The following is a 23,951-nucleotide window of genomic DNA, read 5'->3' as shown; positions in this document are numbered from 1 at the left end:
CGACTAACAGTTCTTGTGCTGATGTTGCTTCCAGAGGCAGTTTGGAACTTGGTAGTGAGTGTTGCAACCGCGCTTCAGCACTTGGCGGTCCCGTTCTGTGAGCTTGTGTGGCCTACCACTTCCCAGCTGAACTGTTGTTGCTCCTAGACGTTTCCACTTCACAATAACAGCACTTAGAGTTGACCAGGGCAGCTCTATCAGGGCAGAAATTTGACGAACTGACTTGTTGGAAAGGTGTCATCCTATGACGGTGCCACGTTGAAATTCACTGAGCTCTTCAGTAAGGCCATTCTACTGCCAATGTTTGTCTATAATAATAATAATATGCCATTTAGCAGACGCTTTTATCCAAAGCGACTTACAGTCATGCATGCATACATTTTTGTGTATGGGTGGTCCCGGGGATCGAACCCACTACCTTGGCGTTTCAAGTGCCGTGCTCTACCAGCTGAGCTACAGAGGACCACATGGAGATTGCGTGGCTGTGTGCTCAATTTTATACACCTGTCAGCAACGGGTGTGACTGAAATAGCCGAATCCACTAATTTGAAGGGTTGTTCACATACTTTTGTATATATAGTGTATGATTTAATCAGATTTTTCTCTTTCATTTTACAGGCACCCAAGCTGTTCTGATGGACTCCAGATAACAGCACCACTCCTCATCTTCCAGTCCCAACCTTTAACCCCCCACCTCCTCCTCCACCTCGTCTCCTCGGTGGTCTGGTTGGTCTGTCGGAGCCCCAGGATGACAGACCCTAATGGGTCTGTGGGGGAGGGCTTGGCAGAGGTGGATGCCTGCAGCCTGGAGATCGAGAGGAAGTATGAGGTCATCCCTGCCGTCATCTGCTCCATGTGCTGCCTATTCGGCATCATCTACTGCTTCTTCGGTAAGGTCACCACAGGGCCAAGGCATACCTCAACGGCGTCACGCAAACGAGTACACTTAAGCTTCAATAACAAGGGCTGCATCCCAAATGGCACACTATTCCCTATATATTGCACTACTAAGGACTCTGATCAAAAGTAGTGCACTATGTAGGGAATAGGGTGCCATTTGGGACAGAACCAAAGTGACAGAGCATGGGAATGTGTATTCAGACTTATCATATGTCTGTTAATGTGTTATATAGAAAATGTACACCCAAACATCATGTCCCTAGGTTACCTCATGCCAATGTTCCCCAAAGTACACTGAAAAGCTACAGTATGTGGGCTACATGATACAGGGAACATGTACTTTCTATCCAGACATACTGTAACATGTGTCTACTGTTCTGTATGCTTCGGTAAAGTCTTTAATACAGTCCCCCATTGACATCATTGTTAATCATACATCACCTCCACATGTCATCATTCCTCAAGGCAAAATCCCCCATTTTGTCTTTCAAAGTGTTATGTAACTGATTAGAGAGAAATGAAAGACATCTGATGTAACTGATTAGAGAGAAATGAAAGACATCTGGCCATTTGGTACCTAATGACAGCATTTATCAGACTAAAGTGATAGTGTAGTGTGTGTTAATCACACTGAGCAATCCCTCACACCCAGATGAGAACCATTACCCAGAGAGAGAGGGCTCCACCCTCAGCCAAGCGGCCGCCACAATCTATGGGTGGGCGTCATTTTTCTCACCAAATCCACCATAATCACCCCAATTAGCTGATTGCTCCTCAACACCACCACCTCTCTTATTAGTTTTAATTGTAGGGTCATTTATACGGCATTACATTGCTTATAGTTGAGAGTCTGTAATTTATACAGTTGGATACTAGTTGCTGATCTCCTAGCCTCAGCAATTTAACTTTAACTTAACGCCCTAATTTATCACCTGCATATTTCCGTTAGTTAGATTCCTCAAGCTGTTGAAACAACCTTTTACTGCAGTGGGCTAAATCAGAGTGTTTCTTGGTAGTCTTAAACAAATCTACTTTGAAACAAAAGTATATACCTCACACACATGGTTATGGTCTTAAAAAAAGAAGACACCTGAACCATGTCAGATAAAGAGTTTAAATGTATTCCATTTTAAGTTTGCATCCCAATATTACACTTTATATACATCATAGAAGACTGAAATATAACAAAACTGTTTTTTTTAACATAATGTTTATTAATTATGAAAGGGCTACATAAGTATTATTTTATTTTCTACTCCCTCTCTTCACCTCTCTACCCTTCTCCTTTCCTCTCTCGCAGGCTACCGCTGCTTCAAAGCGGTCATGTTCCTGTCGGGCCTGATGTTTGGCTCGGTCATCATCTTCCTGCTGTGCCACAAGGAGCGGGTGCTGGACACCCAGCTGAGCGTAGAGGCCTCGGCGGGTATTGGCCTGGGCATCGGCCTGCTGTGTGGCCTGGTCACCATGCTGGTGCGCTCCGTGGGCCTCTTCATGACAGGCCTCCTTCTGGGCCTGCTGCTCGCCCTCGCCGCCCTTCTGGCTACCCACCAGTTCTACACCCCCACCACCGTCTGGGTGCCCCTGGGGGCACTGCTGGGCACGGGCATGCTGTTCGCCGTGCTCACCCTGCAGTGGCAGAAGCTCTTTACGGTATTGTCTACGTCCGTGTTCGGGGCAGCCATCATGACGGTGTGTGCTGACTACTTTGTGGAGATGCTGGCGCTGGCCAGCCATGTGTACGAGTGTCTGAGGCTGTCGCCGCCGCCACCGCTCTGCTGGTACAGCTGGGTGATCCTGGGTATCTGGCCGACACTCAGTTTCATGGGGGTACTGGTGCAGTGGAAGCTGACGGCTGAAGGCTTCTCACACACTGAGGGTAAGCATCATAGAATTACATATAGAACTGATTTATAGGATCTCTGTGGAAAGAATGGGAGGTAGAGGACGCCTTTTGTAGAGTATGATGCATCTGTATATCTCAATATGGAGTATGGGTTATATTATGTTCTATTAACTGCGACAATGGTTTCATGGTTTTAGAGAACATTCTTATGGCATTAAAACAAACCAGGGTTTATATTCCATATTGGGTGATTAGGAATTTCTCATGTGCTCTGCAGAATTACTAAGAAATGACTCAGTGAGTTAACACTTCCCTCTCTTTCTTTCTTTCTCTCTCTCTCTCTCTCTCTCTCTCGTCTCTCTCTCTCTCTCTCTCTCTCTCTCTCTCTCTCTCTCTCTCTCTCTCTCTCTCTCTCTCTCTCTCTCTCTCTCTCTCTCTCTCTCTCTCTCTCTCTCTCTCTCTCTCTCTCTTTCTTCATGTCTCCTATCTCTCCCTCTCTCCCTCCCTCTCTCTCTCTCTCTCTTCCTCTCTCTCCTATCTCTCTCTCTACCTCTCCCTTTCCCTCTCTCTTTCTCCTCTTAGTCATCATCAGCAGGAGGCAGAAGCGGGTCCAGTTGATGCGGATCAGGCAGAAAGATGCCAAGAAGCGGCAGCAGAGCGGTGGGCAGGAGGGCACTTACCGTCGCAAGCCTACCCCTGTCAAACGCTACGCCGGAGACCTGCTGGCACCGGTCAGTCTCCCTCACTCACACACACAGACACAGACACACACAGAGCATATGTTTTACAGTTTTTCCCGATTGCTAAGACACATTTCTTGAAAGCTGCTCTCCTTTTCTCTTAACTGTGAACACAAAACCCCATTTTCAAGCTACATTCACAAAACCTCAGACTCTTCTTGCAAAACCAAACTTTCACCTCAAAACAGTTCAATCTGTGCTCAAAACTGAACTATGTTGTCAAATCGTGCCCCGAGTCAATCAAAATAAAAAACACTACTGAACAGTCACTAAACACTACGTAGAAAAATAGAAAACACAATGCTCAGGACATGAAGCTGGAGAAATAAATGTTTATTGTTCACTGTAGGCTAAATGCATGTTGCAAAACAAAAAAAAACTGTGCATTTAGCACTTGTACAAAAAGACAAAACAGAAATCTTGTGCATTTACATGTAGCACTTGTAAAAACAAACAGAAATCTTATGCGTTTGCCACTTGTGTACAGTAAGCCCATGTAAAAAATAAAGTACAAAAATATACAAATAAGTGCATTACTCAGCCACAGCATCATGTCTCCGTACTGGGTCAGGCCACAGGACTTCATCCACATCACAGGCCACATTTTGTCTGGCCAGGCAACGGGGGAAAAAAACCCTGGCATGCCGTATCCAGGCTTGGCATGCCTCCACACCTATGTCACCACAGGCAAGTCCCATGGCTTGCAGGAGATTTACCCTGGTGTAAGGTTGACGTTCATATACCTTCCACCGCCATGAGGAGAAGAATTCCTCAATGGGGTTTAGGAAAGGGGAGTACGGTGGAAGGCAAAGATTGATAAAACCTTGGTTCATATTGTACCACTCTCTAACCTGGAGGGCTCTGTGAAAACTCACATTGTCCCAAACAACAACATAGATGGGATGCTCATCCTGCTGCCCTAACAAAGCATCTCGCATGTGATTGAGGAAAATGAGGAGCTGGTGAGTGTTTGGGGCCCCAGGTTGGCATGATGGTGGACAACCCCATGATTGCTGATGGCAGCACATAATGTGACATTGCCACCACGCTGCCCAGGAACACCAACAATGGCCCGATGGCCAATCACATTACGGCCTCTCCTTCTCCTTTTGGTGAGATTAAACCCAGCTTCATCCATGTAGATGTATTGATGGGGTCTTTCCATTGCATCCAGTTGAAAAACCCTCTGTAGAAATAGATATAGTTTTGTAAGTGATACGGAAAAAGTGATTTAGGCCACTACAGTAAATCACTACTTAGAGTAATCAACATTGAATGTGTCTGGATATATGCCAACCTGTACATACTGGAATCTTTGCTCTTTGACTCTGTCTGAGTTGCGATTAAAGGGCACTCTGTATAGCTGTTTCATGCGCAGTCTGTTGCGCTTGAGGACACGATCAACAGTAGAGAGGCTGACACTGTTGATACCCTCAAAATGTAAATGGTCCTCAATGATCTTCTGCTGAATTTCGCTCAGTTTAATGGCATTGTTCTCACGGACCATATCAACAATTAGGGTCTCTTGGTGTGGGGAGAACATACCTGTCCTCCCACCCCCATGTGGCAGTCTTTCAATTCTACAAAAAGAGAACATGGAGTTACAAAAAATATACATGGAATACTAGGCCTACAAACAGTTAGACCAACCCTCTATTACAATACTACAGTACATTGGTACAGTGATGTACTGAAACATATATTTACTTACAGTATACTGTGGTACAGTATATAGTATGTCATACAGTAATTGCTGTCAACATTTACATACTGTACTATAATGTCAAAAAAAGGTAATTACCTGTTCTCTTCTCTAAATCTTCGGATTATGGTGGACACAGTGAATCTACTGATGTTTGGTTGTACCCTTTGTCCAGCCTCCCTCATGCTCATACCATGGACAAGAACATGGTCACTCACAGTAGCTCTGATTTCATCAGATATTACTGTTCTTTGTCTTCGCTGACCACCTCGACCACCTCGACCCCCTCTCACACGAACTCTTTCTCTCAGATTTCTATCCATTGTAGGGCCTCACAAACCAGTGCTCTCTGAACTGGCTTACTGTATACAGTGGGGAGAACAAGTATTTGATACACTGCCGATTTGCAGGTTTTCCTACTTACAAAGCATGTAGAGGTCTGTAATTTTTATCATAGGTACACTTCAACTGTGAGAGACGGAATCTAAAACAAAAATCCAGAAAATCACATTGTATGATTTTTAAGTAATTAATTTGCATTTTATTGCATGACATAAGTATTTGATACATCAGAAAAGCAGAACTTAATATTTGGTACAGAAACCTTTGTTTGCAATTACAGAGATCATATGTTTCGTGTAGGTCTTGAACAGGATTGCACACACTTCAGCAGGGATTTTGGCCCACTCCTCCATACAGACCTTCTCCATATCCTTCAGGTTTCGGGGCTGTCGCTGGGCAATACGGACTTTCAGCTCCCTCCAAAGATTTTCTATTGGGTTCAGGTCTGGAGACTGGCTAGGCCACTCATGGACCTTGAGATGCTTCTTACGGAGCCACTCCTTAGTTGCCCTGGCTGTGTGTTTCGGGTGGTTGTCATGCTGGAAGAACCAGCCACAACCCATCTTCAATGCTCTTACTGAGGGAAGGAGGTTGTTGGCCAAGATCTCGCGATACATGGCCCCATCCATCCTCCCCTCAATACGGTGCAGTCGTCCTGTCCCCTTTGCAGAAAAGCATCCCCAAAGAATGATGTTTCCACCTCTATGCTTCACGGTTGGGATGGTGTTCTTGGGGTTGTACTCATCCTTCTTCTTCCTCCAAACACGGCGAGTGGAGTTTAGACCAAAAAGCTCTATTTTTGTCTCATCAGACCACATTACCTTCTCCCATTCCTCCTCTGGATCATCCAGATGGTCATTGGCAAACTTCAGACGGGCCTGGACATGCGCTGGCTTGAGCAGGGGGACCTTGCGTGCACTGCAGGATTTTAATCCATGACGGCGTAGTGTGTTACTAATGGTTTTCTTTGAGACTGTGGTCCCAGCTCTCTTCGGGTCATTGACCAGGTCCTGCCGTGTAGTTCTGGGCTGATCCCTCAACTTCCTCATGATCATTGATGCCCCACGAGGTGAGATCTTGCATGGAGCCCCAGACCGAGGGTGATTGACCGTCATCTTGAACTTCTTCCATTTTCGAATAATTGCGCCAACAGTTGTTGCCTTCTCACCAAGCTGCTTGCCTATTGTCCTGTAGCCCATCCCAGCCTTGTGCAGGTCTACAATTGTATCCCTGATGTCCTTACACATCTCTCTGGTCTTGGCCATTGTGGAGAGGTTGGAGTCTGTTTGATTGAGTGTGTGGACAGGTGTCTTTTATAAAGGTAATGAGTTCAAACAGGTGCAGTTAATACAGGTAATGAGTGGAGAACAGGAGGGCTTCTTAAAGAAAAACGAACAGGTCTGTGAGAGCCGGAATTCTTACTGGTTGGTAGGTGATCAAATACTTATGTCATGCAATAAAATGCAAATTAATTACTTAAAAATCATACAATGTGATTTTCTGGATTTTTGTTTTAGATTCTGTCTCTCACAGTAGAAGTGTACCTATGATAAATATTACAGAACTCTACATGCTTTGTAAGTAGGAAAACCTGCAAAATCGGCAGTGTATCAAATACTTGTTCTCCCCACTGTATGTTCCCTCACATCATTAGCCACAAGTGTGATCAATTTTGAGTTGTTGTGTTCAAGTGATGACACTGTGACACTCTGGCTCCATGGACTTTATTATTGAGCCAGGGTTGTTCATTTTCCTTGTTTGGGTGTATTTCTATGTTGGGTATTCTGGTTGTTTCATTTCTATGTGTGGTGATTGTTCGTGATTATTCAGGTGACTCCCAATCGGAGGTAACGAGTGACAGCTGTCGGCTCGTTATCTCTGATTGGGAGCCATATTTATACTGTGTGTTTTCTCGTGGGTATTGTGGGTTTTTGTTCCATGTTTCTGTCAGTGTTACAGAGGACTTCACTATCGTCATTTGTTGTTTTTTGTGGTTGCTTTATTAAATAAAGTCATCATGTTCACTCCACGCGCTGCGTATTGGTCCGCTTCTTCAGACGATCGTGACAGAAAAACCCACCATAGAAGGACCAAGCAGCGTGTCCAGGAGCAAGACAGCTGGACATGGGAGGAAGCGCCTGGTAAGGAGCTCGAGAGGCTGGCGATGGCCCAGGTGGGCAAATCGTGGTCCTGGGAGGACATGCTCGGGGGCAAGGGACCTTGGGGGAAGATCAAGGCCCTGGCGAGAGAGGAGCAACGGCGTCAGCAGGGCCATCATCGTTGGAAGGACGAGAGGCAACCCCAAAAAAGTTTTTGGGGGGCACATGGCTTGGACGACGGGGCTAACGGAGGCAGAGAAGGGGCGAATTCAAGAGGCAACCAGGTTACGGGGGTCACTGGCCAAAGTAGGGAAAGGAGATGTAGAGGCACGGCGTGAGAGACTGAGGTGTGTATCCAGTCCGGTCCGGCCCGTTCCAGTTCCCGGGGTAGAGCCAGTGGTGTGTGCCTCCAGTACGGTCCGGCCTGTTACGACCCCTCGCACCAAGGATACGGTGCGCTTCGCCAGCCGGCCCGGCCTGTTCCGGCCACTCGCACCAGGGATACGGTGCGCCTCGCCAGCCCAGCCCGGCCTGTTCCGGCCACTCGCACCAGGGATACGGTGCGCGTCGCCAGCCCTTTCCCACCAGTGCCTACACCACGCCCCAAGCCTCCTGTGTGTCTCCCGAGTCCTGTGCGTCCTGTTGCTGCTCTCCGCACTAGGCTTAATGTGAGTCCCCAGGGTCCAGCATGCCCTGTTCCGGCTCTCCGCACTAGCCCTTATGTGCGTCCCCAGGGCCAAGCATGCCCTGTTGCTGCTTCCCGCACTAGCCCTGAGATGCGTGTCCTCAGCCCGGTACCTCCAGTTCCGGCACCACGCATCAGGCCTACGGTGCGTCCCCAGGGCCAAGCATGCCCTGTTGCTGCTTCCCGCACTAGCCCTGAGATGCGTGTCCTCAGCCCGGTACCTCCAGTTCCGGCACCACGCATCAGGCCTACGGGCGTCCCCAGGGCCAAGCATGCCCTGTTGCTGCTTCCCGCACTAGCCCTGAGATGCGTGTCCTCAGCCCGGTACCTCCAGTTCCGGCACCACGCATCAGGCCTACGGTGCGTCCCCAGGGCCAAGCATGCCCTGTTGCTTCTCCCCGCACTAGCCCTGAGATGCGTGTCCTCAGCCCGGTAACTCCAGTTCCGGCACCACGCACCAGGCCTACGGTGCGCCTCAGACGGCCAGAGTCTGCCGTCTGCCCAACGGGGCCTGAACTGTCCGTCTGCCCAACGCCCGTCTGAACTGCCCGTCTGCCCAACGGCGCCTGAACTGCCCGTCTGCCCAACGGGGCCTGAACTGTCCGTCTGCCCAACGCCGTCTGAACTGCCCGTCTGCCCAACGGCGCCTGAACTGCCCGTCTGCCCAACGGCGCCTGAACTGTCCGTCTGCCCAACGCCGTCTGAACTGCCCGTCTGCCCAACGCCGTCTGAACTGTCCGTCTGCCCAACGCCGTCTGAACTGCCCGTCTGTACTGAGCCTGCAAAGCCGCCCGTCTGCCATGAGCCTTCAGAGCCGTCCGCCAGACGGGGCCGCTGAGAGCTCTCCGCCAGACAGGATCAGCCAGAGCCTTCCGCCAGACAGGATCAGCCAGAGCCTTCCGCCAGACAGGATCAGCCAGAGCCTTCCGCCAGACAGGATCAGCCAGAGCCTTCCGCCAGACAGGATCAGCCAGAGCCTTCCGCCAGACAGGATCAGCCAGAGCCTTCCGCCAGACAGGATCAGCCAGAGCCTTCCGCCAGACAGGATCGGCCAGAGCCTTCCGCCAGACAGGATCGGCCAGGGCCTTCTGCCAGACAGGATCGGCCAGAGCCTTCTGCCAGACAGGATCAGCCAGAGCCTTCTGCCAGACAGGATCCGCCAGAGCCGTCCAGCCAGGATCCGCCTGAGCCAGCCAGCCAGGATCCGCCAGCTAGTCAGGTACTGTCCCTTAGCCCGGTGATGCCCCTTAGTCCGGTGCTGCCCCTTAGTCCGGTGCTGCCCCTTAGTCCGGTGCTGCCCCTTAGCCCGGTGCTGCCCCTTAGCCCGGTGCTGCCCCTTAGCCCGGTGCTGCCCCTTAGCCCGGTGCTGCCCCTTAGCCCGGTGCTGCCCCTTAGTCCGGTGCTGCCCCTTAGTCCGGTGCTGCCTCTAAGTCCGGTGCTGCCCCTTAGTCCGGTGCCGCCCCTTAATCCAGGTGGGTTTAGTTGGGGGGTGGTCATGTGGAGGGGGCTACGGAAGCGGATAGTGACTAAGGTGGGGTGGGGACCACGACCTGGACCAGAACCGCCACCATGGACAGACGCCCACCCAGACCCTCCCCTAGACTGTATGCTGGTGCGCCCGGAGTGCGCACCTTTAGGGGGGGGTACTGTGACACTCTGGCTCCATGGACTTTATTATTGAGCCAGGGTTGTTCATTTTCCTTGTTTGGGTGTATTTCTATGTTGGGTATTCTGGTTGTTTCATTTCTATGTGTGGTGATTGTTCGTGATTATTCAGGTGACTCCCAATCGGAGGTAACGAGTGACAGCTGTCGGCTCGTTATCTCTGATTGGGAGCCATATTTATACTGTGTGTTTTCTCGTGGGTATTGTGGGTTTTTGTTCCATGTTTCTGTCAGTGTTACAGAGGACTTCACTATCGTCATTTGTTGTTTTTTGTGGTTGCTTTATTAAATAAAGTCATCATGTTCACTCCACGCGCTGCGTATTGGTCCGCTTCTTCAGACGATCGTGACAGACACCTGTGCTCTAATTGTGTTTGACTTTTGTCACCTGTGCTCACCATTATGCAGCACGGGTGCATCACAATGAAAATGTGTTGGCAAGTTATGTCTAAACAGGTGAAAAGTGCTTATGGTTGTCATAAACCGTCGTGGATGTGGTGGAGGAGTCAAGCGCAGGAAGCAGAGGTTTAGTCCAACAATACTTTTAATAGTCTCAAATGCAATAGTATAAACCCCGACCTCGATAACACGAAGAGGCGAGGGAAAATTACGCACACGCGTAAAACACTAAACATAGAAAAATGATACGGAAAACAAACACGTATCAAATACAAAGAGGCAACGGAAAATAACAACACACAATTACCATAGAGCAAAACAAGGAACTTATAAGACACGTAATCAATACTCAAACAGACACAGGTGTGACAGAAAGACAAAAGCAATCAAACACAGAAACATAGAGCGGTGGCAGCTAATACTCCGGGGACGGCGAACGCCGAAGCCTGCCCGAACCAGGAGGAGGAGCAGCCTCGGCCGAAACCGTGACAATGGTTTTGCCAAAAGAGTGATTGATTCAATCAGTGGGTTCAGGCAACTGAGCATTTGGTTCAGACAATAGGGTTTAGTGTTTTAGCAATTGAGAAAAACTGTACTATCCTTGTGGGGACCTAAAATTGATTTCCATTCAAAATCCTATTTTCCCTAATCCTAACCCTAACCTTAATTAACCCTAACCTTAACCCCTAACTTCAACCCTAATCCTAAACCTAATCCCTAACCCCTAACCCTAATTCTAACTCTAAACCCTAAGCCTAAAATTGCTTTTGTCCTTGTGGGAACCTGGGAAATGTCCCCATGAGGGAGAATTTTCCTTGTTTTACTATCCTTGTGGGATAGTAAAACACACACACACTATTGTATTTTAATTCCAATGTGTAGAACCCATTCCTAGGTTGATTCTGATTATGTTCCCTCTCTCCTCTCTTCTCCCCCTATCTCCTCTCTCCTGTATTCCTTCTCTCAGAGTTACCTGCAGAGTCTGAGGGACAGACAGATGGGCACAGGCAACTCCCTCAGCAGCCTGGGCACTGCCAACCACACCATGATTGACTTTGACTACGAGACTGGCTCCACCGTGCCCCTCACCGCCACTACACCGGTCATCAGGGTCTGACGCACTGAGGGACAAGCAGGGGACCAACCACTTGTTTCTTGACCCTCCTCCACAGTTCTCCCAATGTTGACCCTACATACTGCTATTTTAGGGCCTCAGCTCTTATTTAGGCAATGTTCGAGTCTATTGAATAGCGAATCTACCTTCCATTGAGATGGAATAGAGCCTTGAATGCTGTCCAAGTGAAGATCAATGCACCAATAGATCCTAGCACAACTCCAGTGTACTATACTGTAGCTCTCAGCCTGTCAATGCTGGACGTTTGGAATGGCAGACTGGAGAGTGATGGAATGGTTCCTCTGTCTGTGAGCTGTTCCCTGAGAGCGGTTGGGGGGATGTTTGGCCTCCTGTTTGATGTGTGCTTTAACCACTGTGTCAATAGACTGGGCCTGTGTAGAGAGAGAGAGAGAGAGAGAGAGAGAGAGAGAGAGAGAGAGAGAGAGAGAGAGAGAGAGAGAGAGAGAGAGAGAGAGAGAGAGAGAGAGAGAGAGAGAGAGAGAGAGAGAGAGAGAGAGAGAGAGAGAGAGAGAGAGAGAGAGAGAGAGAGAGAGAGAGAGAGAGAGAGAGAGAGAGAGAGAGAGAGAGAGAGAGAGAGAGAGAGAGAGAGAGAGAGAGAGAGAGAGAGAGAGAGAGAGAGAGAGAGAGAGAGAGAGAGAGAGAGAGAGAGAGAGAGAGAGAGAGAGAGAGAGAGAGAGAGAGAGAGAGAGAGAGAGAGAGAGAGAGAGAGAGAGAGAGAGAGAGAGAGAGAGAGAGAGAGAGAGAGAGAGAGAGAGAGAGAGAGAGAGAGAGAGAGAGAGAGAGAGAGAGAGAGAGAGAGAGAGAGAGAGAGAGAGAGAGAGAGAGAGAGAGAGAGAGAGAGAGAGAGAGAGAGAGAGAGAGAGAGAGAGAGAGAGAGAGAGAGAGAGAGAGAGAGAGAGAGAGAGAGAGAGAGAGAGAGAGAGAGAGAGAGAGAGAGAGAGAGAGAGAGAGAGAGAGAGAGAGAGAGAGAGAGAGAGAGAGAGAGAGAGAGAGAGAGAGAGAGAGAGAGAGAGAGAGAGAGAGAGAGAGAGACTCATCTGATTTCTTAGGTCATAGACTTTCTTTGGTGCCATTATGATTGATTGATTGATTACATATGGGAAAAATCACTTGACTGATGAAAACAGACTATTTTTGCTGTTCAGGAAGCAATAATAGCACGAGAGCTACCTCCTCGAGTGATATCAACTTTTACAATTGGAGTTATCTGTGCTTTAATGACTTGAAATTAACCAGTTGCATGTAACTTCTGGTCACCTGACTGCCTTAAAGAATAGGAGAGCAGCTGTTGTTGAGGATGCACTGTGACTGGACAAAGAAGAGGACAAGTCAAGACACATTTCTCTAATGTGTGTTTGTTGTCTGTGCGAGTGTGTGTTTGTAATGTTAAGGTGTGTGTTGGTGTTTACTTGTCCCTTTTTGTAAGTAACTGCCTGTATAGTTGAGTGTAGAAGATTCAGGTCCAGAGAGATACACGGCAGCCATTTTGTGCCTAAATACAATGGAGATTACATGGGCAATTTACAAGTGAAATTGAAGTTTTTTTTCATAGGAATTACAGTGCCTTTTTTAGAGATAGCAATACTATATATACAATGTTTCAAACCACACTTGGTTATGTCATTTATTTTGGAACAGTAGCTTGTTTCATGACAATTTATGGGCAGTTTTACCTGTGCAGTACCTGTATTCAGTAATTTATATGATTCATAACATTGAAGGACTATGCTATGGTCAAATTAGAGCACAAATTTGCCACATTCTAGGTTATTAAAGAATTATCTGTGTTTTTTGAAAATGGTAATTTACTTTTGTTTTAGAATTTTAGAGGGACAGTACACTCACTCAGTACTCTTAACTATTCTGAATCTGTACAGAATTGTCAATAGGAAATGTAAACGATAAACCATTAAATTAGTTTAAAAACAAAAGCGGTTTGAGTCATTTATCTGAGGCTAATAAATGCCTCTATATATTTTCCTCATGGTCACCTAGCAACATCAGCTGCCAAATTCAGCCTTGGAATCAGAAACACAGAGGGTCTCAAAGGCAACAACTGGGGGGGGATTTCCTGCTCCCTGATTGGTTTAAGCAGTGGTGTTGCTGTGGCAGCTCCGAAGCTTTATCAGCCCACAAGTATCATGCATGAAAGCTGCATCCCCCCTCAGAACAGCCTCAATAAGGTGTCGAAAGTGTTCCACAGGGATGCTAGCCCATGTTGACTCCAATGCTTCCTACATTTGTGTCAAGTTGGCTGGATGTCCTTTGGGTGGTGGAACATTCTTGATACACACGGGAAACTGTTGAGAATGAAAAACCCTGAACCATTGCAGTTCTTGACACAAACCGGTACGCCTGGCACCTACTACCATACCCTATTCAAAGGCACTTAAATATTTTGTCTTGCCCATTCACCCTCTGAATGGCACACATACACAATCCATGTCTCAATTGTCTCAAGGCTTAAAAATCCTTCTTTAAACTGTCTGGATTTAACAAGTGACATCAATAAGGGATCATAGCTTTCACCTGGATTCACCTGGTCAGTCTATGTCATGGAAAGAGCAGGTGTTCCAAATGCTTTGTATACTCAGTGTACATCATAAGGGAAACAAGGACTGTTGAAATGGTTTTATTGTTGACTGTCATGACTCATTTGTACAACTACTGTATGTCTTAGATGAATTAACAGCAAAAAAAATAATTGCACACATTTATAAACATATCCAAATGGTAGGCCTATACACTATGAAATGTGAATTCCCTTTAGCTTGACTATAAAAACATCAATAAGCATGATGAGGTTCAACAGCAACATCGGTACACAATTATAAACCAGTTATAAAATGTAGACATCATGATGTGAAAGTCTGACGCAACAGCAATGATATTAGGCTTCTCTTTATGTCGGAAGTGATAAAATATCCACACTCTATCCCTAGAAACGCATAACATGGCGACAAGAAACTCACAAATACTTTTTCAGACCCGTCCACGGTGTCTGCAAGCCAAACATCAAAAGAAAACAAGAAGTTTCAAAGTGCTGGGTGAACACCATTGAAATCAGTACACATACTGAAAAGAGGGCACATAACTGAATAGTCCCATCCACATCTGTTGTGAGGGAGAGGAAGGCCCCCCCCCTGGAAGGCCCCCTGAGAGCATAACAAACAGCCTCTCCACACACACACTCCCTCAGAACTCAGTCTAACACGTTTGGGCTGAGGTCCTGCCTGTGTTACATGGAAACAGAGAACTAGTAGGCCATAACGATTTGACACTCAATATGCAACCTTATATAAGCACTTATGTCTTACCTCAAATGGCTTTGCCACTACTTACATTGATAAAGATTCTATCTCATGTTTCGAAGAAGTCGTTTGACATAACATTTCAGTTATGTACCTTGACTGATAACATGTACTGGTACATGGAAATATGTTATTATATTGGTTTCACAGTGTGAACACAATGTTATCACAGTGTGGTTGTGATTGTTGTTGTGTGGTTCCCTGAATGGTTAATTGAGAACACATCTCACCAGCACCGTATTGAGGTTTATGGTGTCTGCTGTCCTCTAGTGTCTGGCTCCTAGCAGTGCATCCAGCGTTCACTCATGCTGAGTGGGTAGCCTTTGTCTACACTCAGTAGACTGTTCACACGCCAGTACTTGTCTCCCTTGAAGAAGAAGATCTTTCCGTTGGTCCAGGTAAAGGCAGCATCAGGGCTGGAGGGCACCCCAGTGAAGAGGTTAGAGAGTGGTTTGGGGTACACGTTGAGGTTACTGTGGCGCAGCTCATCCCACTGCCAGTACCCTGTACCCTGAGGAGAGGGACAACAGAGGACAAAGATGATTAGTACAAAGAGTTTTTCATGCTGGGTATTTGGCATATTCATCACATTCAAGTGGGTAAAAATGCTACGGCTTCAATTTTTGTTGTCATTAATCTACTATAACAATTTACTGAAACCATAATGCTCAGTTGTCATTTGTAAGTTTACTGGTTAAAAAGTATTGATATTTGTGCTTTCTTGTGTTCAGCTACCTTGAAAAAGACCAGCTTCTTATTCTTCTCCAAGTACAAAGCAGCATCAATATTAGGTGGGAGGCGTTTGAGCTCTTTGGGGTACCCGTAGTCCAGGAGAAAACGAGTGTATCTCCACACTTTATCACCTGTGGTCAGAAACAGTTTTGGTGAGTAGGCTGAAATGAGGAGAGATTAACAGTAACACATTCTGGGCCAGATCACTGTCAATCAATCACTGTCAAGTATTTTAAAACAAGTATTACACAGTTCATACTATCAGTTCTTCTTTAAAATCATCTCACTTTCCCTAATTTGTTAGTCAAAAACACAATACATTTTAAAGTTGATAAAATATTACACCTTTCAAAAAGTATGTCTTGTTTGTTCTCTGAGAGTAAACGGCTGCGTTCAGGTTCCCAGGCAGTCCCGTCCACAGCCGGTCGATCTTCATGGGTGGATTGTGTCCAATGTCAGACACCGTCCACACATAATCACCACTGAAGGCAAATGTCTTCCTCCATGGACCTGGAGGAGGAGCACAAAATTGAACACTGAAGGTCCAATCTCAACCTGTCAAATTCCATTGTAGTCTCAATTCCATTGCAGAGAGCAAAAATGTGGTTAGTTAAATCTATCAGAGTAAAGAATATTGCTACAATCTTGAATAGTGTAAGGCAAAAATGTGTGAGGCAAAAATAAGAGCTTCCAAGATATGGGAGATACAGTGGGGGGGAAAAGTATTTAGTCAGCCACCAATTGTGCAAGTTCTCCCACTTAAAAAGATGAGAGAGGCCTGTAATTTTCATCATAGGTACACGTCAACTATGACAGACAAATTGAGAATTTTTTTCTCCAGAAAATCACATTGTAGGATTTTTAATGAATTTATTTGCAAATTATGGTGGAAAATAAGTATTTGGTCACCTACAAACAAGCAAGATTTCTGGCTCTCACAGACCTGTAACTTCTTCTTTAAGAGGCTCCTCTGTCCTCCACTCGTTACCTGTATTAATGGCACCTGTTTGAACTTGTTATCAGTATAAAAGACACCTGTCCACAACCTCAAACAGTCACACTCCAAACTCCACTATGGCCAAGACCAAAGAGCTGTCAAAGGACACCAGAAACAAAATTGTAGACCTGCACCAGGCTGGGAAGACTGAATCTGCAATAGGTAAGCAGCTTGGTTTGAAGAAATCAACTGTGGGAGCAATTATTAGGAAATGGAAGACATACAAGACCACTGATAATCTCCCTTGATCTGGGGCTCCACGCAAGATCTCACCCCGTGGGGTCAAAATGATCACAAGAACGGTGAGCAAAAATCCCAGAACCACACGGGGGGACCTAGTGAATGACCTGCAGAGAGCTGGGACCAAAGTAACAAAGCCTACCATCAGTAACACACTACGCCGCCAGGGACTCAAATCCTGCAGTGCAAGACGTGTGCCCCTGCTTAAGCCAGTACATGTCCAGGCCCATCTGAAGTTTGCTAGAGTGCATTTGGATGATCCAGAAGAGGATTGGGAGAATGTCATATGGTCAGATGAAACCAAAATATAACTTTTTGGTAAAAACTAAACTTGTCGTGTTTGGAGGACAAAGAATGCTGAGTTGCATCCAAAGAACTCCATACCTACTGTGAAGCATGGGGTGGAAACATCATGCTTTGGGGCTGTTTTTCTGCAAAGGGACCAGGACGACTGATCCGTGTAAAGGAAAGAATGAATGGGGCCATGTATCGTGAGATTTTGAGTGAAAACCTCCTTCCATCAGCAAGGGCATTGAAGATGAAACGTGGCTGGGTCTTTCAGCATGACAATGATCCCAAACACACCGCCCGGGCAACGAAGGAGTGGCTTCGTAAGAAGCATTTCAAGGTCCTGGAGTGGCCTAGCCAGTCTCCAGATCTCAACCCCATAGAAAATCTTTGGAGGGAGTTGAAAGTCCGTGTTGCCCAGCGACAGCCCCAAAACATCACTGCTCTAGAGGAGAGCTGCATGGAGGAATGGGCCAAAATACCAGCAACAGTGTGTGAAAACCTTGTGAAGACTTACAGAAAATGTTTGACCTGTGTCATTGCCAACAAAGGGTATATAACAAAGTATTGAGAAACTTTTGTTATTGACCAAATACTTATTTTCCACCATAATCTGCAAATAAATTCATAAAAAATCCTACAATGTGATTTTCTGGAGAAAAAATTCTCATTTTGTCTGTCATAGTTGACGTGTACCTATGATGAAAATTACAGGCCTCTCTCATCTTTTTAAGTGGGAGAACTTGCACAATTGGTGGCTGACTAAATACTTTTTTTCCCCACTGTATGTACATCTACGCTTTTGACTGTATATCGCTGGTCAGTATTGTGTGCAGACAGCTTACCCAGCATGATGGCATCCAGCTTGGTGGTGCAGGGGTCTGGGATGTCTCCCTCAGCACCAGGGAGGCTGTATGTGGGGAGTGCCACTGTGGGCTTAATTGTAACACTTGTATCACGTTTACCTAAAGGGAGGATGAAAGCATTACCTGTGACATTTGTAATACATAGCTTTCTGATAGGGGTGTATTTTGTTTTGCAAGCCAAAAAGTAAAAAAATAAACATTGGTACCAGACCAACCCAGGCTCTACTCACCATACATAGCCTGGATGCCTTTCACATCATCGAAATGCAGACGGAAGTTGTTACGGTAACCGGTGTAGAGAGGGGCCATGAGAGCACTTCTGTACTGGGAGTGGCCCAAGCCCAGGGCGTGGCCTATCTCATGGGCAGCGATGATACGCAGGTTAATGCCATAGAACTTGCCCTCTGTCCAAAACTCATCCTCGTCAAAATGAATGATGCCTGACTCTGGGGGTTCAGCATGGGCCAGCACATGACCTACGAGAGAAAAAAACTGTTTTATTACGCTATATTTCAATGGAAATTAATAAGTATCAGCAGTGAAACCAGGGGTACTTAACTACTGTATGTTTGGTGTGTGTGTGTTAGGCCGGGATTCAATCTGATCGCGCTTGTAGACAACGCAGCTTTTAAAGGCAACAATGTGACTGCGTTCGTGGAGATTGCATTTAAAGTAAACCCTGCAGATGTCAGCTCAATTAGAAATTACCTTTAAATGTCAAGCATGCTATAATGTGGATCTAGCACAGATCGGCATTAATCCCGGTCTTAGACTACAGTAACTCCAACCCAACTGTATCCGGCCCATAGGCACACTCACCCTGTCCATCAAAAGGCTCGGCACAAGTGGCATCTTTTGCATGGAATGAGATCCTGATGTCGGCTCGTCCATACTCGACCTCTCGGAAGCTCAGGGGAGCCACGTCGCTCCAGTACTTAAAGGCAGAGCGGATCGCCCTCTTTGTCTCACTCTTTGGCATGTCTGGAGTGTAGTTGTAGATTTGCCAGGACAGGCTTCTCTTGCGCCAGTAACCTAAAGAAGAAAAAACATGCATTTACCATAAACACACGTCTAGACGAGAAACCACATTGTGTAGGTGAAGATTATTCTTATTAGGTGAGGATTATTATTATTATCATTAAATGTGCAAAGTGACTCCCAAAGTTTTATGTTCCAACCCACCATCTGGGAAACCGGTTCATCCCACCCCCACATACAATATCCTCTCCACATGTCTTCACTCACCCAGTACTCTGTATTTTAGGGTTTTCTTGTTGAAGGGGTCCTCTATGCCACAGCGAGGCTGTCTCATCATCTCTAGGGTGGCCTTGTCAATCACTCCATTGACAGGCAGGTCTGTCACTCTCTGGAAGACCCTGGGGGAAAGGAAGGACTGAAAGCTCCAATAGCAGATACAGCATGTGCGTACTGTAAATGTAAGGCAAGGAAATATTTCCTGCCAATGGGAAATGTTATGCTAAAGAATTGCATTGATTGTAGTGCATGTGTCAATGTGCCTTGCAAACAAAAGGCTATACAATAAAGCTGTGTTTGGATCTGTATTCACAAAGGGACATTTACAGTAAGTATGTTCAGATTTTTTGCTTGTTCAGGTTTGTTGGGGAAGAGGAATCACCCATTGCCAAGAGGAATTACACATGTAAATTGTTGTTGTGTTCATAGACTGTAGGTTGTGTTGCTGAGGATCAACTTTACCTGAGGGCCTCAGTGATATCATCTGCCTCGATGCCCTTGTTCTGAGGATCCAGTGGAGTGTGCAGATAGCCATACTTCTTCAGGTATGCCTGGTAACACAATAACCACAGTGGGGATACAAGGGTTACTTTAGAAGTTTCAAAGTGATCTTAATCACCTCTTACATTGTGAATGACAACAGCCACAAGAGAAACAATGCTGATTAAGTTGCAGACTACCAGAAAGACTGTGAAAGCCATTTGATAGGTTACACATATGGCACTTTGCATCACATAGACCTATATGGATGGTCCAGTTCATAGGCATTGCTGAAAGTTTGCATTATGAGTGTGAACATCCACAATAATGCAGAGTATTCATAAGTTGCAATGTAATTCAATGAATGAAGATAGATAATACTTTAAAAAGTTGGAAAATTCCTACCGTTGCTTCAGTGGCCTCCAACCTCCTGTCCATCACTCCTGTAATTACGCACAGAACGAGAGCCATGAGCACCGTCACCTGCAGAAGGTAACCCATTCGCAAAACTTCTACGCAGGAAAAACTGCTGTAAACGTTAGGAAAATCAAGCAAATATGATGTCCGTAATACACTTTGCAGGACGCTCTTGTCTCAACTACTTAGAAAAATATATACTTATTAAACATTATTTAGGGGAAAAAAATTTCGTCGTTCATCGTTATCTGTTACTCTCCCAAAACGTTACTCTACTGGTTTTCTTCCGTGTGTTCTGGAGGCTTATAACTCAAGTGCGGAGTGAGTCAGCCCTGACCCACTGTGATGATCCATCTCGGAAGAATGAGCCTGGAGCAACCGCGAAATGGTTTCAAGTTGAAACAGTAAAATGCAGTTGTCGACCATTTTCTTATGCTCTCCAACTCCCACACTCCCACGTGCCCCCTCCGTCTGATGAAGAACACAAATTGGCGGGAGACTTCAGCCTATTGGCCTATTTCCCCCGGTAACTATGGGATTCCAGTTTCCAGCCATGTGACTTACATTGTTGCTTTTTTGTTGTTGTAAGTTCCTGATAATTGTTTCCTCCACAGGGACAACGCGCTTCAAACGTCAACGCTTGATAGAAAATGGCAACGTTTCATGGATTCCAGTCAGTGCTACACAGAATCCTTGGGATGTCCCTACCCACAACCCTAACCTTAACCCTTACCTTAGCCATTTTAAATGTCTACTAAAATGGGGTAGGGACATCCCAAGGATCCCAGTTAACACTTGACCCTTTTCCCAACGGTGTTCACAAGTACGGAAATTTTACCACGTCATTGGCATACAGAAGTTGTAACACTGCACAATTGGTCACTAAGCAAAGCTTTTCCATAATACAGTTGCCCAAGCCCAACCAACTGTGTCAGCCAGGTGTCAGTGTGTAGTGGTTAAAATATAACCTTGCAGTATGATGTGATGATGGTGGCATAGGCCTACCAAGCACATTCCAAGACTTTGTCAAAATAATATAAAATAATGAATAGGGTGAATTCGGAAAGAGTGGGACATCATATGAACTGGGACAGCATAATCCTGAAGTGTGTATTTATTGATCTGACAAGAGAAAACCTAAACTATTGTTACTAAGCCCTTGCAGAGAAACCACATCATCAAAATCCCATCACTTCATTGGTGTTACATCATAGAGGGGGGCAGAGCAAGCTTCAAACAGGAAGCTCACCCCGCGAAGCACACAGTAAGATCAGTGACATAGCTTTTTTCTCTGTTTTGATGTGAAGGTTATAAAACTGTCATAAATAATGCACTTTGCCAAATTGTGATGTAAATGTGCATACTGTGTACTGTTGCAACAAAATACCAATATTATGTTTAAAGGTGCTACAAATAGAATTTCTCCCCTATGTGGAAGCTAGGTGAATTGCAATAGCACTAGGCTGCATTCAAAACAAATCTCCCCCCTCCCCTGCATCCCATTTCCCCGTAACATGGAGGAGACTCACGCTTGAGCCTTTTACTTTCGGTTTTGGTCCACCAGCTTCAAACAGCTGTAATAACTATATTTGTTGTTATTGAAAATATATTTCACAGCGATTTAGATGGTACAATGATTCCCTACACACTATTCAGTGATTGTTTTCTCACATAAAATGAAATTGAGCGAACAGTGTAGAATTTTAGCAACCAGGAAATGAAAGAGCGACTTCCACAGCCACAAAGTCAAAATAGCTTTCCCATTTTGACAAAATAAGCCGGCCCGGTGGGAGAAATTAATAGGCAAATATCACAGCCAATCACAACACTGGCGTGTAAGTAATACTGTGAAACACTGTCATTCCACTATTACTGCAGATATTTTATGGACATTATCTGAAATTACAATGTAAAAATTAAACAACAAAAAAATGAATGTGTAGCACCTTTAAATGTTGCAATTGTCTCTTTTTTTTTTTTTTTGCTTTACCAACCATAGCTAGCTAAAGTAGAACAGCATGGAGTTGCTAAAGTGGGATTGCCTTATAGGCTTTTCCAATGGAGGGAAGAGATCCAGTTTACATTAGGGACCGCTGTACTGGGTCTCTTTTTGCATTTCCCTCTTCTGTGACCTCACATGATACATTTCTGAAATCCTCAAATGTTTCCTAATCACACAAAATTGAATTGTCATTGGGATACAATTAGGACTACAATAATGGTGTCCCAGTTTATCTAACCTGCTGTCCCAGTCTACCAAATGCGATCTGAAAATATGGTTTTGACTCAGTGTACACAAATGGGTGTGTCAAGCCTCCTGTGAATATGATATCAACATTTCTTTTTTTGTGTGACTAGGAAACATCTTCAGGATTTCATAAATGTATCATTTTGGCTAATACAGTGCATTCGGAAAGTATTCAGACCCCTTCACTTTTTCCACATTTTGTTACGTTACAGCCTTGTTCTAAAATTGATTTTTTTAAAATAAATCCCTCATCAATCTACACACAATACCCCATAATGTCAAAGCAAAAACAGGTTTTTAGAAATGTTTGCAAATGTATTAAAAATAAAAAACAGAAATACCTTATTTACATAAGTATTCAGACCCTTTGCTATGAGACTCGAAATTGAGCTCAAGTGCATCCTGTTTCCATTGACCATCCTTGAGATGTTTCTACAACTTGATTGGAGTCCACCTGTAGTGAATTCAATTGATTGTACATGATTTGGAAAGGCACACACCTGTCTATACAGTGAGGGAAAAAAGTATTTGATCCCCTGCTGATTTTGTACGTTTGCCCACTGACAAAGACATGATCAGTCTATAATTTTAATGGTAGGTTTATTTGAACAGTGAGAGACAGAATAACCAAAAACAAAATCCAGAAAAACGCATGTCAAAAATGTTATAAATTAATTTGCATTTTAATGAGGGAAATAAGTATTTGACCCCTCTGTAAAACATTACTTAGTACTTGGTGGCAAAACCCTCGTTGGCAATCACAGAGGTCAGATGTTTCTTGTAGTTGGCCACCAGGTTTGCACACATCTCAGGAGGGATTTTGTCCCACTCCTCTTTGCAGATCTTTTCCAAGTCATTGAGGTTTTGAGGCTGACGTTTGGCAACTCAAACCTTCAGCTCCCTCCACAGATTTTCTATGGGATTAAGGTCTGGAGACTGGCTAGGCCACTACAGGACCTTAATGTGCTTCCTCTTGAGCCACTCCTTTGTTGCCTTGGCCGTGTGTTTTGTTTTTTCCCCTTAGCAGAAAAACACCCCCAAAGCATAATGTTTCCACCTCCATGTTTGACGGTGGGGATGGTGTTCTTGGGGTCATAGGCAGCATTCCTCCTCCTCCAAACACGGCGAGTTGAGTTGATGCCAAAGAGCTCGATTTTGGTCTCATCTGACCACAACACTTTCACCCAGTTCTCCTCTGAATCATTCAGATGTTCATTGGCAAACTTCAGACAGGCCTGTATATGTGCTTTCTTGAGCAGGGGGACCTTGCGGGCGCTGCAGGATTTCAGTCCTTCACGGCGTAGTGTGTTACCAATTGTTTTCTTGGTGTCTATGGTCCCAGCTGCCTTGAGATCATTGACAAGATCCTCCTGTGTAGTTCTGGGCTGATTCCTCACCGTTCTCATGATCATTGCAACTCCACGAGGTGAGATCTTGCATAGAGCCCCAGGCCGAGGGATATTGACAGTTATTTTGTGTTTCTTCCATTTGCGAATAATCGCACCAACTGTTGTCACCTTCTCACCAAGCTGCTTGGCGATGGTCTTGTAGCCCATTCCAGCCTTGTGTAGGTCTACAATCTTGTCCCTGACATCCTTGGAGAGCTCTT

The 23,951-nt window shown here is 45.5% G+C and overlaps 2 protein-coding genes across 4 annotated transcripts in view; one reads left to right on the top strand and one right to left on the bottom strand.

Annotated features, from left to right (window-relative positions):
* Nucleotides 1–11,943, top strand: part of LOC121575158 (transmembrane protein 198-like) — a 30,091-nt gene extending 18,148 nt beyond the window's left edge. For all 3 annotated transcript variants that reach the window (XM_041888067.2, XM_045223024.1, XM_045223023.1), the window contains exons 2-5: nucleotides 619–890; nucleotides 2,201–2,776; nucleotides 3,326–3,474; nucleotides 11,342–11,943. In XM_041888067.2, coding sequence (XP_041744001.1) covers nucleotides 749–890; nucleotides 2,201–2,776; nucleotides 3,326–3,474; nucleotides 11,342–11,491 — 1,017 coding nt within the window. In that variant the 5' untranslated portion in view covers nucleotides 619–748 and the 3' untranslated portion in view covers nucleotides 11,492–11,943. The remainder of the gene's footprint in view (nucleotides 1–618; nucleotides 891–2,200; nucleotides 2,777–3,325; nucleotides 3,475–11,341) is intronic.
* A 2,182-nt stretch (nucleotides 11,944–14,125) lies between these two features.
* Nucleotides 14,126–22,523, bottom strand: LOC121575157 (matrix metalloproteinase-19). The gene is made up of 9 exons (XM_041888065.2): nucleotides 20,083–22,523; nucleotides 19,660–19,748; nucleotides 19,189–19,319; nucleotides 18,763–18,975; nucleotides 18,174–18,419; nucleotides 17,923–18,042; nucleotides 15,898–16,062; nucleotides 15,556–15,683; nucleotides 14,126–15,331 (listed from the first exon to the last, which is right to left on the bottom strand). Exons 1-9 carry the CDS (start codon nucleotides 20,176–20,178, stop codon nucleotides 15,101–15,103), a joined length of 1,419 nt encoding a protein of 472 aa, XP_041743999.1. The 5' UTR covers nucleotides 20,179–22,523; the 3' UTR covers nucleotides 14,126–15,100.
* Nucleotides 22,524–23,951: the final 1,428 nt, after the last annotated feature.

The sequence above is a fragment of the Coregonus clupeaformis genome, chromosome 10 (assembly GCF_020615455.1).
Source record: "Coregonus clupeaformis isolate EN_2021a chromosome 10, ASM2061545v1, whole genome shotgun sequence".
In the NCBI taxonomy this organism is placed as follows: Eukaryota; Metazoa; Chordata; class Actinopteri; order Salmoniformes; family Salmonidae; genus Coregonus; species Coregonus clupeaformis.
Note: the sequence above shows the minus strand (reverse complement) of the source record. Positions and strands in the feature narration are given on the sequence as shown.